This window comes from Pyxicephalus adspersus, chromosome 1, assembly GCF_032062135.1.
Source record: "Pyxicephalus adspersus chromosome 1, UCB_Pads_2.0, whole genome shotgun sequence".
Lineage (NCBI taxonomy): Eukaryota > Metazoa > Chordata > Amphibia > Anura > Pyxicephalidae > Pyxicephalus > Pyxicephalus adspersus.
The window spans coordinates 29,386,787-29,406,809 of NC_092858.1; the positions used below are offsets into that span (position 1 = coordinate 29,386,787).

Consider the following 20,023-nt stretch of genomic DNA (forward strand, 5'->3'; position numbering starts at 1 on the left):
CCAGTCCAATTGCAAGTTAATAAGTGAAACTTGTCTCTATTTTTAATGATTGAATTTGGAACAATATAATTTGGCACAAGCACACAAATTCCCTTTACTCTGACAGTAAAAGCGGGAGATGATAAAGGATCACTTTATCCAAAGTTCTTTCCCTAAATAGATCAAACATATTTCTGAAGGGAAGATACAGATGTAGGCTTACATTAAGCTATATGATGGCAGACTGCTTAAGGAACATAAATGAAGCCTTCAAGTTTAAATCCAAGCTATGGATATTAGCACAATGATCTGGGTTTCCCCAAATGTTGGACTGTAATTATACAGGATTCAAGGGGATTCTGGTACTGCAAAACATGTCATTTGGGTTATTGGGTTTTATTGAACTTCGTTTAATTTATTTGAAAATTTGATGACTAAAATTTGATCATGACTAAAGGAGTTTAATAAAAGTGTCAGTTGTTTAAAGGGTGCAACATGCAATACACATGCAATAATTGTCGTAGGAAATTATCTCTCACTATCCTTTCCAGCGACTAAGGACTGCAGGATGCATGAAAGAGTGCTGTACATAAAGCACCGTTCTGTTCTTTGGAGAGGGGAGGGGACAATAGAGTGGCCCCCCATTGTGTGCTCTCCCCCTTCACTTCCATTACCATTGTTTGTCATCCATCATCCGTGGATCCCCCAGGACGGTCGTTCAGACCATGGACGATGGGCACTGTACACACGCCAGATTCTCGTCCAATATTGGCCCTGAGCCGATTATCGGACGAGAACCATTGGACATGTGTACATAGCCAAAGGTCCATTTTACGGGGCATCCACCTTGGTGTAATGCTCTAGTATGGGATAATTTAAAGGTAAAGGTAGTCCTCGAGTTACATAAAAGATAGGAACTGTAGGTTTGTTCTTAAGTTGCATTTGTATGTAAGTCGGAACAGGTACATTATTTTATAAATGCAATTAGACAGATTTTTGCTTCAAGATAATTTTAGCCAGCGTGGTGTCAGTTACTGTATAAAATCCTCACTGTAAGGTAAACACAAACAAAGCAAAAAAGAAAAATCTTTATGGAGCCTAGACATTCAATAACTTCTGGAGCAAGCTGTGCTTTGATATGCAAAAAGAAACAACTGCAGAGTTTGTCTTGGTCATTAAAGTGTTACAAGAGGCTGCAGAAAGAGCTCACCGCCCTAAGATCACCCACAACCTCAGCTGTGTTTAGCAAAGAATTTCTACTGCAAGTCATGCAAACCACCCCCTCCTCCCATCCAGTCTCTGTTCTGAACACAGCGAGTAGGGAAACTTGTTTGCATCTAGGAGGCGTCTGTATGTCGGATGTCCTTAACCTGAGGACTACCTGTATAGGTTAAATTTTTACGAAAGCTAAATGTACCCATTTGGGTTTTTACTTTGTCCTGTTTAAAATGACAAAATACATAAAGGATTCCAGTTCAAAGCTTTGCAGAATTGTTCACAAATATAATGAAGATGCTTTTTTGTTCAATTGCACTTTAATGCAACACAAAAAAAATAATAAAACAAAATGAAACAAAAAATTAGCAGGAAAATATTGTGGGAATAGGTGAAGAAGGATCTTGATGAGCATAAACTAATGGATAACAGGATTAAAAAATGTAATTGAAAAAAAATGTTATATTACTTCTCAGGCTGCCTTAACTGACATCATCACTCTTTCATTACATTCATCTGCAAACTAAATAGAGTGGACACAAAAGTACCAAAAAATATTCTTAGTATCTCTCCTGCCTTAAGAGTGTTTGTAGAAGCCTTTTTTTGAAAGGAGTTGCTTCTGCAAGCTGTCAACTTTGACTGATTTATATTGCAGGTAAGTGCATTACAATTGTATATTCATTAAGCTAAGACCTAAAGCTTTACTAAATTTGCAGTAGTGGGGAGTAAGCTTTTTTTTGTAATTATGGCACATTATTATGGCACATTATTATGGCACATACTTGTTCTAAGTGTCCTGCTGTGATGACAGGTCCAGACAAAATTGCCCTGCAATGCACACAGGAGTACCATTGTCTCCAGTGTCTAGGGCTGTTCTCCGTGATGCTACAAATACAAATGCAACAGCTCTGATAGTTCTTCTCAAGATTAGGAAGTTCATGGTTGATGGTGCCACAATTTTTACGTCAATAAAATAACCTTTCAGCACAACTTCTTCCCTGCATTCTAATGTACTGTTGCTTATTTATTACTAGTATGTTTATTTTTAGCACAAAGATATTAATCAGGTGCCAAGTCTCAAGCAGACCAAAATGACAACTTTTTTTTGTAGTCAGTAAAAATGCAATATTTTAATTATTCATGAGACTTACTGAGGGAGAAGCAAATATCTAAGGTAATAGACAAATCAACACTTGATGCCCAGAGCATGCAGAGGCAAAAAGTTAATTGCTTTGTGGAGCTGCCAATTAGAACTTAATGAATTTCATGATAAAATATGGTTTGCAATCATGCGTATTAGAAATAAGAGAGACAACACAATATGAGGGACTTGGAGGCATACTTTGAAAAGATAACAACAAGTTTCTAAAATGTGTGCAGTAGAGAAAGTTAAAGGCTTTAGGCTCCAAAGATAGTTTTTGAATAAAGCTTCCTCTGTTATAGATGAACAGCACACCTGAGGCCAACTGCAGTGTTTTTTAAGATGAACTAAGTAAATCCTGTGGATTCTATTCTGTTTCTGGCTGCAGGAATAGTCAGTTTAGATAATACATCCTACCACGTGTAATAATTTACATAGAAGAGTACCTGTCTTCTTCATGTTAAACACATTAAACACGCCTGAATGTCCACTATTTTACATTTTATTACCTCGATGAGTGGCCAAACATTGGGGTTAGATAGCTCACACAGATTTAATATAGTTCTTGATGACTTTGGAAGCAAGATCCCACTGGGTAAAATTCAAAGGTCACATATGCTACTTTAGTGTACCTTTCCTTAAATGTAATTAACTTTTATTGCAAGTAGGTAGTCAGGAGCACCCAGTGTCTTCTACTAAGAAAAGTCAGAGATTTGTGACAGAAATGGGACTACTCAGATGAGTTATAGCTGCTCAAGACTGTTAAATGATACAAATAACTTTGGCTTAATTTTGGGACAATCTGCCCACATATAGGATACACATAGAAATAACTTACACATAACAAGAATCTGTGTTGCAATGTATTTCATGATTAGAAATATGTAGTCCAGTTTTAATTCCACTAGACCAGCCTCTTTGGAATTATTTATTGTGGAAGAACCTTTGAAATCACATTCATGTCTTAGGGAACCCCTGCTACAATTACCATTTCCAAAGTTCACAGAACATCAGTGTACTGGCAATATTGAAGAATCTAAACCACCTTACAGACAGCCAAAGAGATAATTTTGTGTCAGTTAAACTGACCTGAGAAATACATTTTATTCGTTGTTGAAGAAACCCCTAGAAATCTCAGGAGGTTCTACGAATCCCAAGTTCCACTGCATTAGACCAATAATCCAAAAGGAAAACGGTTGAATGAGTTGGATCCAATTTGAACTGAGTCCATTTTTTTTACACAGATACCAAACTATCTCAGAAGCAAAGCAATCTAGATGAGGTTGCGCAATACAACACTGAGACTCAGAGAGCATAGTCCACACCGATTGAGTAAAGAAAAAGCTTAAGACCAATCTCTAAGTTCACAAGAATTTATTCAAATGTTTCTCTAATATAAAAGGAGCATAAAAAAGCTAATGTGTTTTTGGGGTCAAAAGGCACTTCCCCTTCGATATGTCATATGGTTGTGGGCAATGAGGCTTAATTGGACTAGACAGCAAAAAATGTCATAGTGGTCACCTAACATGTCATAAAAGACTGAGAGCAAAAAAGCCAGAGGATCTCAAAAATGGCAAAAGACTCACTTGGCTGGACCTGAAGGAGAAGTGGCCTGCATAAAATGTGAGATGCATCACATTTGCAGCAAACAAAGCAAATAGTCTGCTCAGGAAGTAGGTTGATTTATTGGATAAACTCGAGATTACCAACATGTGCAAGGATGGCCAGATCACTTTGTTTATAAGAAGCTTAAGATATTGGGTGCAGCCCTCAGAGACACGTGAAGACAGGATGCACAAAATACTTTAAATACTTGTGTCCACTCAGTCCTGAATGAATTTTTGAGTTAGTCCTTAAGTGAACCTCTCTGTAAAAATATGATAAAGCCCAACTGCAACCAAAACATTTGAAAAAAAGGGGAAGGATTGGGAAACAAACACAATCAGTCTTCACAGATTTTACCAAATGTTTTGCTGGGGCAGGAACTAGTGGAAAGTCTTTAAAGTGTGGACCCCAGCAGCAAAAAGACATTTTTTTAGTACAATGGACATGGATAAGAGCCTTTTTTGTCTGTTATTGCCTGACCTGGTGATGATCGCTCCCATTATTTCTGGTTATGCTGTTATAGAGGCAAGAAGTGAGGGCCAGCAACAAAATTTGGCAAAAAACATTTACTTTATCCAAGTATATTCACATACAGTATATACACACACAAGACACACCCCTGTTAACCCCCCTCCCTCTTATGGGAACTATTTTGCCCTTACACTATTCACCAATGCATACTTGCATATCAAAATGCAATCACTGGAGAAAAAGTTCAGTGCAATATAACACAAGTGATAGAGAACATGTGTTTGCAAAGGCCTATATTTTAGAATAAAAAGGGATAATAAAGGAGAAATTAGAGAGTGAGAAATCTAGTTCCAAAATCTGCTGGGAGGTATATGCTGCTGTAAATTGGGTTACTTGAGGCCTTAAGCCCAAGTATCTACAGTTCAGGGGCTATTATATTCTGGTGTTTCATTGTTCATACACAGATCATCTGTTCAACTCTTTAATAACTACCTGCCTGTGCTGTGATAAATACCGTGAAGATTACTACAAACTTTACCTAGCTGTGGTTGTAGTGAGACTAGAGCGTACCACCTTGATTGATCACACTTAAAGAAGAATGTGACCTTCCATTAAAAGAACAATACGTGCTGTGACACTTAATGATAAGTTCATCTGCCCTTTTGCACAAATAGCTATTGATTCTGACAATGTCAACCTTTTAATGTTGCCACTATCTTTAGGCTGTGCCTACCTGCATTACAGTGGGATGGGAAGATATTGCGGGGTATGTGGCTATGAGCAGTGTTAGTGCTGATTCACATGCCTGTGGTTTGTCAATCAGCACCTGGCCCCACCTAGCCCAAGATATTGCTTAGGACTGACAGGCCATCTCAGCTATTACTATCCAGTATTTATATAGCACCAACATATTACACAGCACTTTACAAAGTCTGTAGACATATCACTAACTGTCCCTCAAAGAAACTCACAATCTAATGTCCCTACCATAGTCATATGTCATTAACAGGTCAATTCGGGGGGAAGCCAATAAACCTAACTACATGTTTTTGGAGTGAGGGAGGAAACCCACGCAAACATGGGAGAACTAGCAAACCCTTTGTAGATATTGTCCTGGCTGAGATTCAAACTTGGGACCTAGTGCTGCAAAGAGTGCTAACCTCTAAACCACCACTCTTGCCGAAACCCTCATACTATGTGCTGCAATGTTTGGAACGGGAATCATGCAAGACATAGATAAAGAAGAACTTGGCTCCATCAATTGATCATACTTAGCAATCAACTGATATTTCTTCTTTATAAGTAGCTTCATCAACCCTTTCACAGCCTCTCTGTAGTCAAACTTTTTATGTAGAGATGTAATTTTTACAATAAAGCAATTTTGTCTTACCTACTGTCAGTCTGCCGGTGATCTTCCCTTCGTTATTACGTGCATTTACAGTCACATTCTGGGAAGAATGAAGAAGCAAGGAATTGTCCTGTGTAGAAAAAAAAATGCACAGTTTAGGAAATGTAAAAGTAACAGTGCTATCCAAACTGCAGTAACAACTAATTTCTTAACTGTAACAGTAGTCACAGAAATCCAACATTTTAAAGTTCTCTCCAACGCGAGTTATTATGGTAAATCATGCAAAAGGAGACAACTGTCCAAGAGAGAAGTACCCCAGTGTCCAAAAGAGGAAATCTCCTTAATTTGATATTTCCTATCATTTCCTGTTGAATCTCTGGGTAGGGAAGTAAAGTGCAATCACATCAGTGGATCAGTGGAGTACTAACCTTCCTTACTCTATACAAAGCTATACATAAACTTTAAAGACCTATACACAAATTTCCTAATCTTTGCAATACTTTAACATGGGTTGCAAAAATGCAGCATAATGAGCAATAAATTTATATGTGAATTTTTTTTTACACACATGTGCACGATGGTGCACTGCAAAGCAGGTGCAATGCATATCCCCTCATTCAATTGTATGCTGCTTCCCCACCTCTTAGATTGTAAGCTCTTTCGGGCAGGGTTCTCTTCTCCTCCTGTGTCACTGTCTGTGTCTGTCATTTGCAGCCCCTATTTAATGTACAGCGCTGCGTAATATGTTGGTGTATATAAATACTGTTTATTATTATTACTATTATTATTATGATTATTATTAATATTATTATTATTATTAATAATAATAATAATAATAATAATACTACTATTAATTATAGTATAATAATACTATAAGAATATGTAGGAATAGCAGTTAAAATGTTATGTACTTTTTACCACACTGTAATGCATGCATGTAAATATAAAACAGAATTTATAATACATTTTTTAAACTTAACACAATTAACACTGTTACAGATTACTGTAGTTTGCAATAACTTGTTGAATATTCCTATATGTGAGTCCGTTCTCAAATAAATGCCACAATTATTAGTTAAGTAGGTGGGGGTTGGTAATATGTCAAGAGCTTTATCCCCTCCATGGTAATTTCAGATTTTTGAACATTTAGATTTGATGCTGTACAGCATGATGGCAAAAAATAAATAATATACATTGTAAATGCCTGTCTTGTTTCTTGGTTGTGAGGCTCCTTAAATTTCACCCTTAACTAGCAGTTAAAGGCATGAAAGGAAATTTCCACTGTTTGGCACATGGACACTTTCTATTGCCTGTTCACCAGTGGATCCTTTTTGAATGAAATATAATAATGTAGGTATGCCATCAACAAAAAGAAACTGCCATAGACCAGCCAGTGCACACACATCTGTATTGAGGGATCAGCAGTTCTCCCTACCAAGAAGTGGTGCTATACATGAATATTTCCACCTATCCTTTTCATCGTTCAATTTTCTCATATATAGCTTCATAGTATCTACTAAAGCCAGTCACATAGATGTTGTCGCTCTGAAAATGTCTTTTTTTCCACCTGCATTTGTCTAGTAAACTTAAAAATTCCCCCAACGACCATTCAACATTAGTGTTATTGCTAATAATTCATAACCAGAGGTGTTTGGTATTAACTGCGAATATAATTGAGGGTGCCACGGTGAACTAAGAGGAAATGAAGAAAATGTTCTCAACAAGACATTCATTACAATAGATTAAATGTCACAAAGGAACATACAGAGAATAAATCATACTGGATATGTAAAAGAAACAACCTTCTATAATCATCAACAGTTTTTAGAAGTGACGTTTAATCCACTGGTGGAAATTACTGCGGAGATATGTTATTCCACAATTAAAGAAGATAAAATAATTCTGTAACTAGCAAGGGGAAAATGCTAACTGTTCAAAATGAAATGGCACAATTGAATAATCCGTGGAAGAGAACAATTAATTAATTATGTCAAACAGACTGTGTAGAACAATTTAATTTGTTCAGTAAATATTTAGCTTACTGAAGAAGTACATCGTTCACACCAAGTCAACAGCTAGTTCTCTGATTATTTTATTTACTTTATATTTTCAGTAATAACTATTAAAACTATCCAGAATTTAACTGAACAGACTTTAAAGTCCAACTCTTTGCTTGTTTCCCCTTCTCCTTCATCAAGTGGTCTTTGTTCAAGTCGGGTGACATCAAAAGTCCTCTTCTTCATCTTTTTCGTCTTCAGGCAATGGGAAGATACTAAAGTAAATGCGTGGAATCATAATTTTACATTCACAGCAGTATGACCGGTGCAGAAATAGACTGACTGCTGGAGAAGGTATTGCAGTTTGTATTCTGAAGCAGAAAGGATGATTTCAGATAAGGATACCAACATTATTGTCCTTGGCTCTCCCATGAAAACTAATGATTGCTATGAATCACTGAAATGTCCAACTCATTGACATACTAAGGAGGCTTTTACTTTATTTGAACATCTTTGCTCTTCTATATTACTATAGTAATACTATACTGTAGAGTAAATTAAAGAAAAATATTAAAATATTTAGGTTATCAAGTTTTAGGCAGACTGGGCAGTTCACCTTACATTGGATTCCAAAGTGTTCCCACATCATAAGTTACACTATCGCCAGCAAGATCTGAAAACTGCATAAGATACCAAACCAACCTCAACTGACACCTCTAAATCTCTAAATTCAAAGGCAAAGCCTTGCAAAGCTTCAGTCAAAGAAACCGCCTTGTGAAACCTTGTTCAAAAAGGCAATGAAAACCACCAGAGTCAAACCACCTTTCCATTCATCAAACTGATATTCTTATTTTCTGGATCATTACTCAAGGCTTCTATCTCCAAAACTTGAATTAATGGACACCTGATATTAAGTCAATCAGAGAAATATATCTTGTAGGAAGGGCAGCAGGGTGGCTCAGAGGTAGGTGCTCTGTCTGTGCAGCCCTAGGTCCGTATCTGCATGCAGTTTGCATTTTCTCCCTGTATTTGTGTGGGTTTCTTCCCAAAAACATGCAGTTAGGGTAATTGGCTACCCCCAAAATTGACCTTAGACTGTATTAAAGACATATGACTATAGTAGGGACATTAAATTGTCAGCCTCTCTGAGGGACAGCTAGTGACATGACTATGGACCTTGTACAGTGCTGCATAATATTATGGCATTAAAAAAAATACTGTGTAATAATAATAGATAAGTACAGGAAAGTATGAGATTACCCTTTCAGCTTGTTACCTTCCACACCCTTAACTACAAGAAATAAATATATAGGGGTTATATTTATAAAATATAGCTTTTTTGAAAATCATTTCCTCCCTGACATCTTTTCTACTCAAAGCAGTTCCTTCTTTGCCTGAATGCCTTATAGCTTCAAGTCACCTGGTATATATTCATCCCATCCTGTGCCCAAATCAAGTGCTCTGCCACAAAGACACTATGAAACGGTGTTCAATGAGAACTCTGAGCCAGAACTAGAATTTAATGGGGGTTCCAGCTAAGGGACTTTATTATGCAAGGAAACAAGTGAACGCTGTTTTGTGGTTGTCATCCCCAGGGTGCAGTCAATCAATCCTCTCTGTTTCCCCTAGACCAATGTTTCTCAACCAGGGTTCCTCCAGGGGTTCCTTGAGCAATAAGAAATCTGTACCTCTCAGGTCAAGTTAAGTGACCTCCAAGTTTCATTTTGGATATCTGTAAGAGAGACATTCTTCCCAATGGCCACCAAAATAGGAGATATTCCTTCTACTGACCCCCACACTAATATAATGTGAGCTGTAGATATAGTAATGATAGAATTGCTTCCCCAAGATCTGTTATTTTAGTAGTTCTCCCATCTTAAAAAGCTGGAGACTACCTTAGTGTGTGGGATTTTGCATGCCATACAATTACATATCAGAGAAAAAATTCAATGCAAATTGTATGTATTTAGTTTATTTAATCCCCCTGTGATGAGTAGTTTTGTACTGAAGTTATTTCTACAGAGGCATATGTTTGTACAATTTTGGTTAATAGGTTGATAGTGTTGAAACCTGATTGTGTATGCTCCATAATATGTGTTCTGATGTCTAAATTATTTTCTTTTTGTAAAAACCATAAAACTTTTGATTTACATAAAAAAAGGTGGAGAAACACTGTCTAGGCTCTTTGCTTTTTGCTGGACTTTTTGTTCAATGCAACCTAACTGTCCTAATAAAATTGAGATATTAAAAAAATGCAACTTTGTAATGTGTTGTGGTCATTCTATCTGTTCATCTTAACACTATGTATTTTACCTTTTTACCCTTTTTTACCTTATCTTCCATGTGTGTATTTTCTTGTTTTTTTATATATTCAATTCTTGCTTTTTATTACCTCTTTGTCTTTTATCCATTGCCATTACTTACCCTGCATACATACTGTATGTTTGATAGTGTTCTCTTTTAATACTTGATGGCACGTTGATGGACCAGTGTACAGAAGGTTAATTTAATGGAATCAGGTCTAGAGCTGCCTTGTAACGAAGCACAGTAAACAAAATATACATTCAATCAATAATATTCTCTTATTTTGAAAAGAGAAAAATAAATTTACCTCAATCTCCCCCTCTACTACTGGATGATGTGTTCTTTTCTGTGGTTTGCATTTTTCATTCTCTATATAAAGAATTTTTTTTCGCTTTGTCTATAAATAATCCTTTAAAGACTTACCGCCCTTGAACGAATTTCTTTGGCATAGAGTGGATAAAGGAACTCCGATTCTCCTTCAAGACGAAGACCTTCACTTGTAACTTTCAAATGCCCCATTCCGGTCTGCAAAGGAAACAAAATCAATCAAGAAAAAGGTCAATGAGATTTTTTAAGGTTTCTCTATAAAGAGAACAATATTAGCAGTTAAAAAACAACAACTTTTTTAGATAAATTAGTACGCTGTATAACTTAAGTTAAAAAAAAAGTGTGAGGTCCTAACATTTGTTATTTTCACCATATTACCATTTATGAAAGATACACAAAACAACTTTTTGTTTTGTTTTGTGAATATTGACCACAGATTTAAGCTAAGTACACACTTCCAATTTTTATCGTTGGTAAACGAACGACGAACGATCCTGCACGATATCTGCGAACGATCGTATGGCACCGATCCTGTACCTACAGATAACGACACGATCGTTCAAAGATATTGTACACACGATAGATCCGATCGTTTGAACGATACAGGAAGTGACGTGCACCACAGGAAGTGAGCGAACATTCGTTCACCGCGCATGCTCAGACCATGGACGATCACTGAACGACCGTACACACGATAGATGGTCAACGATCGTCATCCAATCCGATCCGCCGGTCCGGTCGTTCATTTCCAACGACTATCCTCGTTCGTCGGCGTCGTTGGTTACTTTTTTTACGAACGATTTTTGGCCAATCTGTCGTTCGTCGTTCGTTCCTCGTTCATTTCCAACGATAAAAATTGGAAGTGTGTACGCAGCTTTACTGTTTTTGTTTACACAACATTGATAAATACATTGGAAATACAAGTTCATGATATTCAACACAACACATCCGTACAGCCACGGGTTTCCCCAGCTCAGTGGGTACTTCCAAAAACCATATTCCAATATACATGTCACAGAAAACCCCAATCGTAGGGGCTTAACTGTCCATTGATGTATTGAACACTAAACACAGGTTGCACAGGTTTCATTACTCAGCCAGGTCATAAAGAACATTTTCCTGCCAGGGCAAGCACCGAAAGAGCAGCATTTCACCTTTAATAAATTAAAATAGCAAAGGGAGAAACAAATCCAACTCAACTAAGCCATCTGTAAAATTTACATTGGGCTGGGTGGGCAGGACATACTGTTTTTATGTCCTTCTTGTAAATGGCTGCTTCTTTATTCTGCCGGGAGCCTTTATGCCCCTTGGCTCCAGACCTATAGCTGCATTATTTTCCCTGCTTTTACTAAACTCCACCTTGTAACAATCCACTTTTTTTCCAGCCCACTCCAACTGAATGCCTCTTCACCTATTCTGTGCTCGGCCATCTATTTTACCGCCAAGTGTCCATTTTAGGTTTTAGTTTGTTGGTATTCTAAAGCTGTAGGTAGATATAAAAGACCTGTCCTCTAATTTTTTATTTGAGATCTCAATAAAACCTACACAGCCCAAAACGTAAATACAGATGAGCAAAATAAGTAAGGTGAAATTGATTTCACTCCAGAAGTACCAAATTCTACATTGAAGTACAAACCCAACTGTTACAAAAAAAGTAGAAAATACATATCTATTGTATTCACCATAAAAAAAAAATACATCTCTTTTAAAAATGTTGAAAACCAACAAGACTATGAACATAATGTGAATACATTGATACATTTAAAAATCCAAATAAATATGTTCTTGACAATGTTTCTTGCAACAGTGTCCACTTTTTAATGGGACACTTATATGATCAGGAGCTGGACAGAAGAGAAAAACATAATTAATACATAGATCTTTGGAGTGTTGTAAATATATTTAACCAATAGAGTTATGGACTAGCCTGGTCAGAGCCCTGATTTGAATCCCATTGAAATTTTGCAAAGGATTTGTTATGGGCAATTCATGGAAGGAAACATACAAACATCTTGTAACCAAAAGAATTTTGCATGAAAAGGTCAAAACTTTCATGATGGTGGTGGGATATTATGAAAATACTTAGGTACCTTGCTATTCTGCTTATACCAGTATACAGCAAAGTATGGCCTAGATTTTAAAATTAAACCATCACATCTATTTTTGGTAAATAAATGATATCTGTAGGATTATAATTAAACTAATAGACTGTTCCATTAAATATTAAAGTACAAGTATGCTGTTTATTCACCCTGTGTGTATAATTCTCTCCTTATTGTCCTCCCACTATGCTTTACATTTTTTTGCTTGGCAACTGTTAACCAGCCATAAACCTACTTCCTTTGCTGCTTTCCTATACAGCTGCAGCAGGGTTTTGTGTACAGGGGGTAAATGTACCAACCAGTTGGGCAATGCAAAACTGTGATTTCTTTGGCAAAATAGCAAAAGCAGCTGAACGCTTGTTAAAAAGAAATAACTACAATGGCTTTTAGGAAGAAAACTTAGATTGCAAAATAGCAGTGGTGTGCTAAAATCTGGTAATGGATGTCGAGCTGCAAAAGTGGAACAAAAAAATCTATGGCAGTGTTGACTAACCAGGGATTTTCCAGAGGTTGCTGGAGTTTCCTAGCAGTTTGTGTCTGTCATGTCAGTTACCAAAGACAGCAATGATCTTTTTTACAATCAGTAATGATGACATTCTTCCCAATGACCAGCAATGTAGGAGGCATTGTTTCCATTGACCACCACTCTAATATACTGTGAGCTGTGGATATAGTAATTATAGCAGAGTTTCTGTTAGAGTTAGTAGTAAATTTGTTTGGAGAAGCTCAGGCAAAGATGGCACATTCTAAAACCACCTGTATAAGCACAGATCATTGCTGCTTTACTGTACCCCAAAAGATGTTTTTAAAAATGTGTGCTCCTAGGTAGAATATCTCAATTCCCAAAATGACCACTAAATTAACTATTTTGGATTCTGAGGACAAAGTTTGTTGTACTCCAAGCCCTCCTGCCTATCACTGTAATCAGTTCAGATGGATTTTGCTACAATTTATAATGAAAAGCGTGATCCAGCTATTTTGCTACATAGGAGGTGAGTAAATGGAAAGACCATCTGCACAAATCAAAGGCATGGCAGTTGGGCTTATAGATGGGCTGCAATCCAAAACTGTTGATGTCTGTGTACCTGTTGGCCCCATTTACCTGGAAGGACAGAGGCAACTGACCCATTTTTATGTTGCCCTTTTTATACCTTTTTTGTTGACTGCTATACCTGCGTTTCCTGTGTATTTGTATAATTAGACACAAGTGACATCTCTTGCAGTTATCCTATATTGTGGACATTTGGCTCATTTAATCAGTCTATGGCTTGTTAGTCTCTGTATTTCAGCAAAAGAAGGCGATAAAACAGTGTGTCTAATAGTCCATATTGACTCAGTGTTCCCAGAAGAAGATGACACTCCTGTTGACCTCAGTGACAGCTTTATTGGTGACACCAACAATCTTGGAGAATAATGACACAAGCTATACGTTTAAATGTAGAAAGGACACATTTCTCATTCAAGCACACTTACCTCATTTACAATTTAGAAGATCAGGTCTTTTTGTTTGGATCAATCATAATGTCAGCGCCAAGTACACAATAAATTACAGGAAAATATGTGGGAATTTTAATATTGCATTATTTCAGTTATTAATCAGTCAGTGCATTATATACGGTATAACTATTGCTCTTTGACAAGCAGCTTCCATTATTGTACAGCCTTTTCTCAAAGTTACCGGTAAAAAGAACAATTTATTTCTGTTTAATGTGAAGGTCTTAGAAATACATTTTTTAAAATCGAAAAGTTTCTCTTGGCCCAGAGTCAACATTTTGCTACTTCCATTTAGCTAAAATCATTGCAAGCTAGTACTGGGATTGCATGAGAATATTACCGTATACAATATTACAGAATATTGTTATTGTAAGACTACATTCCTGCACATATGTGTTCATTATTAGGGTTAATGTTTGCTGAATATGAATGAAAAGTCCACAGAAATTGATTGCACACATATTGTACTAAGGACCTTCATGTTTATAGTTTTACCTCTAATTACAAATTATTATTTGTGCACATTGTTTAAATTTACTGTGCAGTCCAGTGGCCCCCAGATTTAGACCCAACACCAATTTCAGACCCACAGATCAACCCCAGTCCCTGTTTAAGTTAGGCTAGAGGATTTTGTGCACTTGGCTGTAGCTTTAGTGCAGCAGTCGCCAACCTTTTGGAGCTCACAGACCCCGGACCGTGCATGCACAAGGAGCCGTGTATCAGACACTTCCCCCAGAGTGACTTCATGATGCCAGAACCCACCCACTCGGGTCTAAACCTGCGATGGGAGAGTGGGTGGGTTGTGGTCAGAGACCTGAGCCAGTTATGCGTATAGGTACATGGTCTGTGGCTCTGGCACCCTTCCAGCGGGTTCTCCTGACCCCGATGGGGGGCGCACCAGCCAGAGCCGCAGACTGCTGCATGGAGTTCGTGGATTTTTCTTCTCTAGAGGGAGAACTGCACCACAGCCACAACCAAGTGCAAAAGCATTACTTGTGGAGTTTGCTGCTCCTGCAGGCACCACAGCAGTCTGCTATGGATCTAGAAGTGGCCTACTGCATGGTTTGTGACCACAGGTATGAAAGATCTCCAAGTAATAAGCAGAAGAATTCATCAGAAACACCCTCTTCTTCTAGCCTCAACAAATGTGTGGGGACACCAGTAATGAGAGGTGTGGCTGTTACTCATCTTTGTAAGCACTGACATTCACTAAGACAAAAGCATTTTGATGCATTTTCTAGGAAAGGTCAGCTGTTAATCTTGCCGTGCAGTAATAGAATAGTATAAGGAGATTGACAAGTATGAAACATCTATTAGCCTTTTTATCTGTGTAATGAGAAACATAAGAATCTGTAACCATGTCAAGCATGAGTTACAAAAATTTCAAGGCACTGGCATCAGCTTAAAATGTATTAAAAAAAAAAAATTATTGAATCGTGTAAAACAATAAATTTGAAAGGATGAATTGTGAAGTGCAAGATTGTGTGTGCCCAGTTTTGGAAAACCCTCTGGTGATTGTTGATTGATTCCTGCAAGTGATGTTAGATTGTGTATGAGTATTATCAGTGGCGGAAGTAGCCAACAGTGGGCTCCCGTGCAGAACTGATATGGACCCAATCTCATCCACCTCCAAGCATGAGTTAAATATACAGTTCTTTAGAACACTGGTTTATCATGTGCCTCCTTTGTGCATTAATTTCCTGTCTGCAGGCATAGACTTGAACTGCTAGGGGTATATCTCAGGGTCAGTATCCAGGTAGTGACAACAGTGTATCATGCTTATGGAATGTACAATAGTAGTCTCCACCAGGGTAGCATGTGATAGAGTGGTAATGCAGGAGGAAAGTTGAATGAGAGACAGAGCATTGGTACTATATTAGAAATTGCCTTAAGTGAATCTTTGTCTTTAGGTACCCCCATGCAAAATATTATGAGGTGTTGTATGTTAAGTAACTGCTCATAGACTTGCATTGGGCTGCATTTTTAATGTCTCTTCAAAAAAACATATATATATTAAAATATTAAAAGGTAGAGTTCAATCCAAACAGCTAAATGTACAAACACTCCATTGCAGGTAAAGCAATACAGATTCATCAAAATTGTGCCTTTCTGTGACTGGATGGTAAAGAAGTAGCAACACACTGAAGATGTCAACTTGTCTTTTCTGTTTTCTATTATACTCCTATTGTATGATACTTTACTCGCTTCTTAGATTGTAAGCTCTTCTGATCAGGGTCCTTTCCTCCTCCTGTGTCACTGTCTGTATCTGTCTGTCACTTGCAACCACTATTTAATGTACAGCGCTGCGTAATATGTTGGCACTATATAAATACCAATTAATAATAATAATATTAATAATAATGATAAATTAAAATGAATAAATATATCATAAAATGCTTCTTTACAATCACACGCTGGGAAAATGCTGTATTGCTTACCTACAGCAGAAAATAGTCCAGTCACCTGGATGTGCTCTTTGGGCCATGCAAATCTCAAGACTAGTTGGATAGAACAGCAAACCCTTTGGCAGATAAAACAGCTCCCGCATATGCATTCAGCTGCATATTTAGCAGTTTGCTTGAAATTCAGCTTTAAAAAAGAAATTTCTTCTAAATCAGCAGTATTTCTTCCTAATAGCTATATGTTTAGTATAATGTTCTACAACAAAAACCAACCCTTGTGTATTATATTTAATCATTATCTTCAACTAAGAGCTGCTGTACATTGCAGGTACCTGAGAGCATATTTGTTTTTTACTCACATTAAAATGTAATTAACATAGTGATAAAAAAAATCTCCATTAATCTGCAAACAGTAAGCGTAAATGCCCACACTACATTAAAACTAATGTGTTAGTGCTGTGCTGGTAACATTTTAACATTTGGGACCTAAGTATTGTTACTAATTTTAAATGTTGTACATAAAAAGTAACTGCTCCTTATGTTCAGCATCATCTGTCGGGATAATTAGGCAAATGGATCGAGTAGGATGGTTTGTGAAATTAGAGACTACCTTAAAGCATAGCAGAACCTTCAGGAATCTTGTTCTTTGGAACTGTCCCTGCAGCCTAAGTAAAGTGTACCACTATAGTCCAGCTTTGCTGTAAATTAGTTGTTTCTGATCACCACTAAAAGGTGCTGGAGACAGAAGATCCGCTCTGTTCTGGTTGAATGAGCAATACATCTCTGAACAGCCGACTGTGTAGCTATATGAACTTTTAACAAGAACCAGCAAGCTGCAGGCAGTATTGCTGGAAAGATGATTTTTCTTCTGGTATATTATTGGACATACATGTAAAATTTTAAGAAAATTTGCACTTTTAAGTAACATTCTTCATTAAGGTAGTCATAATTAATAATCGTAATTCATATCAATCGGTTTCCATGGCAACGTGAGCTATTTAATGTGTTTTCAATTTTACATGGGCTATGTTTAGATGTTCATTTGTTGTTTGTTTATTTGATTAGTTATGTCTGCAACTGTATGTCTAGATGCTTTGCAACTCTCTGAGCTATGACTTAGTACATTATGATTGTTTGTTTTATCATTGTTGAAAAATACAAATAAAGATTCATTTTTTTTCCAAAAACATTCAATTTCCTAATCCTGATTAAATAAAACTCTCTTATACCAAGTAACACCTTTCATGTACTGTGACAATGCTCACTTGTGATACTAGGCCCGATTTATCTCTACAGGAGGGGAACCCAAGTGATCCAGTAAATAGATTTCTTAACCCCTTGGCATTCTAATTCTGTCCGTAATTTTACGCCAAAAACAGTACATTGTTTTGAATGAAAATTTATTTTACATTGTAGGCCTGTAATTCTAAGGCATAACTCACCTGAAATATTTCCAATACTTTAATAAATTTAATAATAAAGTTTATTAAAAAAACACAAAAATCTGTTAAAACAAGGGTGCATAACAATACTGAAACCAGTATACAACTGTACAGTAGCATAATTAACATACATATAATATAATTTATATATATATATATATATATATATATATATATATATATATATTATAATGATTATTTTGTATTGGATTCAATACAGTTATTTTGTATAAAATCCAATACAAAATAATTTGAATTTCCCGCCGTGCCTCCCACACGCACTGACATCAGCGGGAACTCCCAGGGTCAGTGCACTTGCCGACTGAAGATCAGAAGAAGAGGACGCAGCTCGAGGATGAGATCCGACAGGCAGGACACCAGGGGACAATGGGACCAGGTAAGTGTTTATTTTTAATGTTTTTAGCTACCCCAAGAGTGGCTCGGGGTTACTGCTTTCAGCATGTTTTTTTTTTACCCCAAGCCACACTCGGGAATACTGCTAAGGGGGTTAAAACTCATTGGCTTTTAGCTGGCAGATGTTTTCAATCCTGATACAGATCTGTTCCAGGTTTGTTGAATTACCCAGGTTCTCCATCTCATCCAGTCTAGGAGAGCTTTAATAAATCATGGTCAATGTGTTTGTTAGGAGAAGAAGTTTACTTGAAATAATTCCTTTTGTTCTGATATGTAAAACAAAACCTCATAAACAGTTTTTTACCCAGTTTGCATGGAGTTTGAAGCAGACTTTGATTCTTCCCTGTACGGTCTAGGCTTATGTGGTGTCCAGGGAGTGTCCACCTAGCTTGCTCAGATGTTGGGACTGTGGTCACTAAGACTCCACAAAAATATGTGGGAACAACGGGTACATTCCTGCACGTACGTACGTTTACTGCTTGCATTTTTTCATTTGCAAATTTAGTATCACCTTAAACTTGACCTTGCCACTAAGCATTATCTGTGTGAAATTTGTCATAGCTCATTACCTTAAAAGACTTTGCATCTATGTGAATCAATAAAACTCAGTTTAGCCATGAGAAGTGTGGAATCTCCTTGCATAGCCATGTTCAAGCGATTGACTGGCAATTCTTTACAAGGAAATATAGTATAGTACTGGTTGGTAGATTGTTGCTCCTTCTCCTACGGTACCTAGAGGTGTCTTTATTAGGATAGATCCATGTATTTACTCAAGTCCAGTGTAAATACATTTTAATGAATATATAACTGAATAATAATGCTCAAACTGTATTTCTGTATCCAGCAGATGTTTAGCTTTATATTGCACTGTATTTATAATTTACTCTATACACAGATGCATACAAAACTTTGTAAAATGTAATATATTTTTATGCTTTTATCCGCAGTTACAATAATGGCTTTTTTGTATCAGGATATTTAAAAGAACAATAAAGAACTGAACTGAATGCAATATGCAGATCTAATACCCAATAAAGGTCAGAGCTTTAATGGATGATTTGCTGTGTTATTGCTGATCATGCATGTTTCAGAATTGCCACAAGTAATTTATCATGGTCTGTGGTCCTATAAAATATGTATCTTTTGGTCTCATAAATCAGCATCAAGTCTCAAGCTTGCCACAGCTATCCAGGGAAAACCCAAGTAGCAATAAAAGGTAGCCACCTCCACAGTGGAGGCTATAGTTATTAAAAAAGCCTCAAGTAAGTGAACATTTTCTACATTTTTATATGATGTGACTTAAAACATCACCTGATTTTCAAGCACTAAATGTAAATGAAGAATATCTACTAAACAGATATAACAAAAAATAATATTGTTGATCAAATCATTTAACATGTCATAGGGACCCCTATGCTGTTTTGCTTGCACTTGCTAGTCTTGCACTGTAGAGAGATCCAACCCTGGAAACTTCCAGTTACTTTCAATAAAGTTGACTGAAAGCAAACAACCTTTGATGGAGGTGTGTGGTGTGCCATTGGGCCTGATTTATTAAAGTTCTCCAAGACTGGAGAGGATACACTTTCATCAGTGAAGTTCGGTGATCCAGAAAACCTGGAATGGATCTGGTCCAGAATTCAAAACATTTGCTAAAAAACATCAAATGACATTTAGGAAATCCATTCCAGGTTTGCTGCATCACCCGGCTTCACTGATGAAAGTGTATCCTCTTTAGTCTTGGAGAGCTTTATTAAATCAAACCCATTGATGGAAATAAAAACA

General features: G+C 36.9%; 1 protein-coding gene across 2 annotated transcripts in view; it reads right to left on the bottom strand.

Annotated features, from left to right (window-relative positions):
- Positions 1-20,023, bottom strand: part of SGCG (sarcoglycan gamma) — a gene marked incomplete in the record, with an annotated part of 119,838 nt that overhangs the window by 19,946 nt on the left and 79,869 nt on the right. For both annotated transcript variants that reach the window (XM_072404950.1, XM_072404957.1), the window contains 2 exon segments: positions 5,802-5,889; positions 10,484-10,585. In XM_072404950.1, the coding sequence (XP_072261051.1) occupies positions 5,802-5,889; positions 10,484-10,585 (190 nt within the window).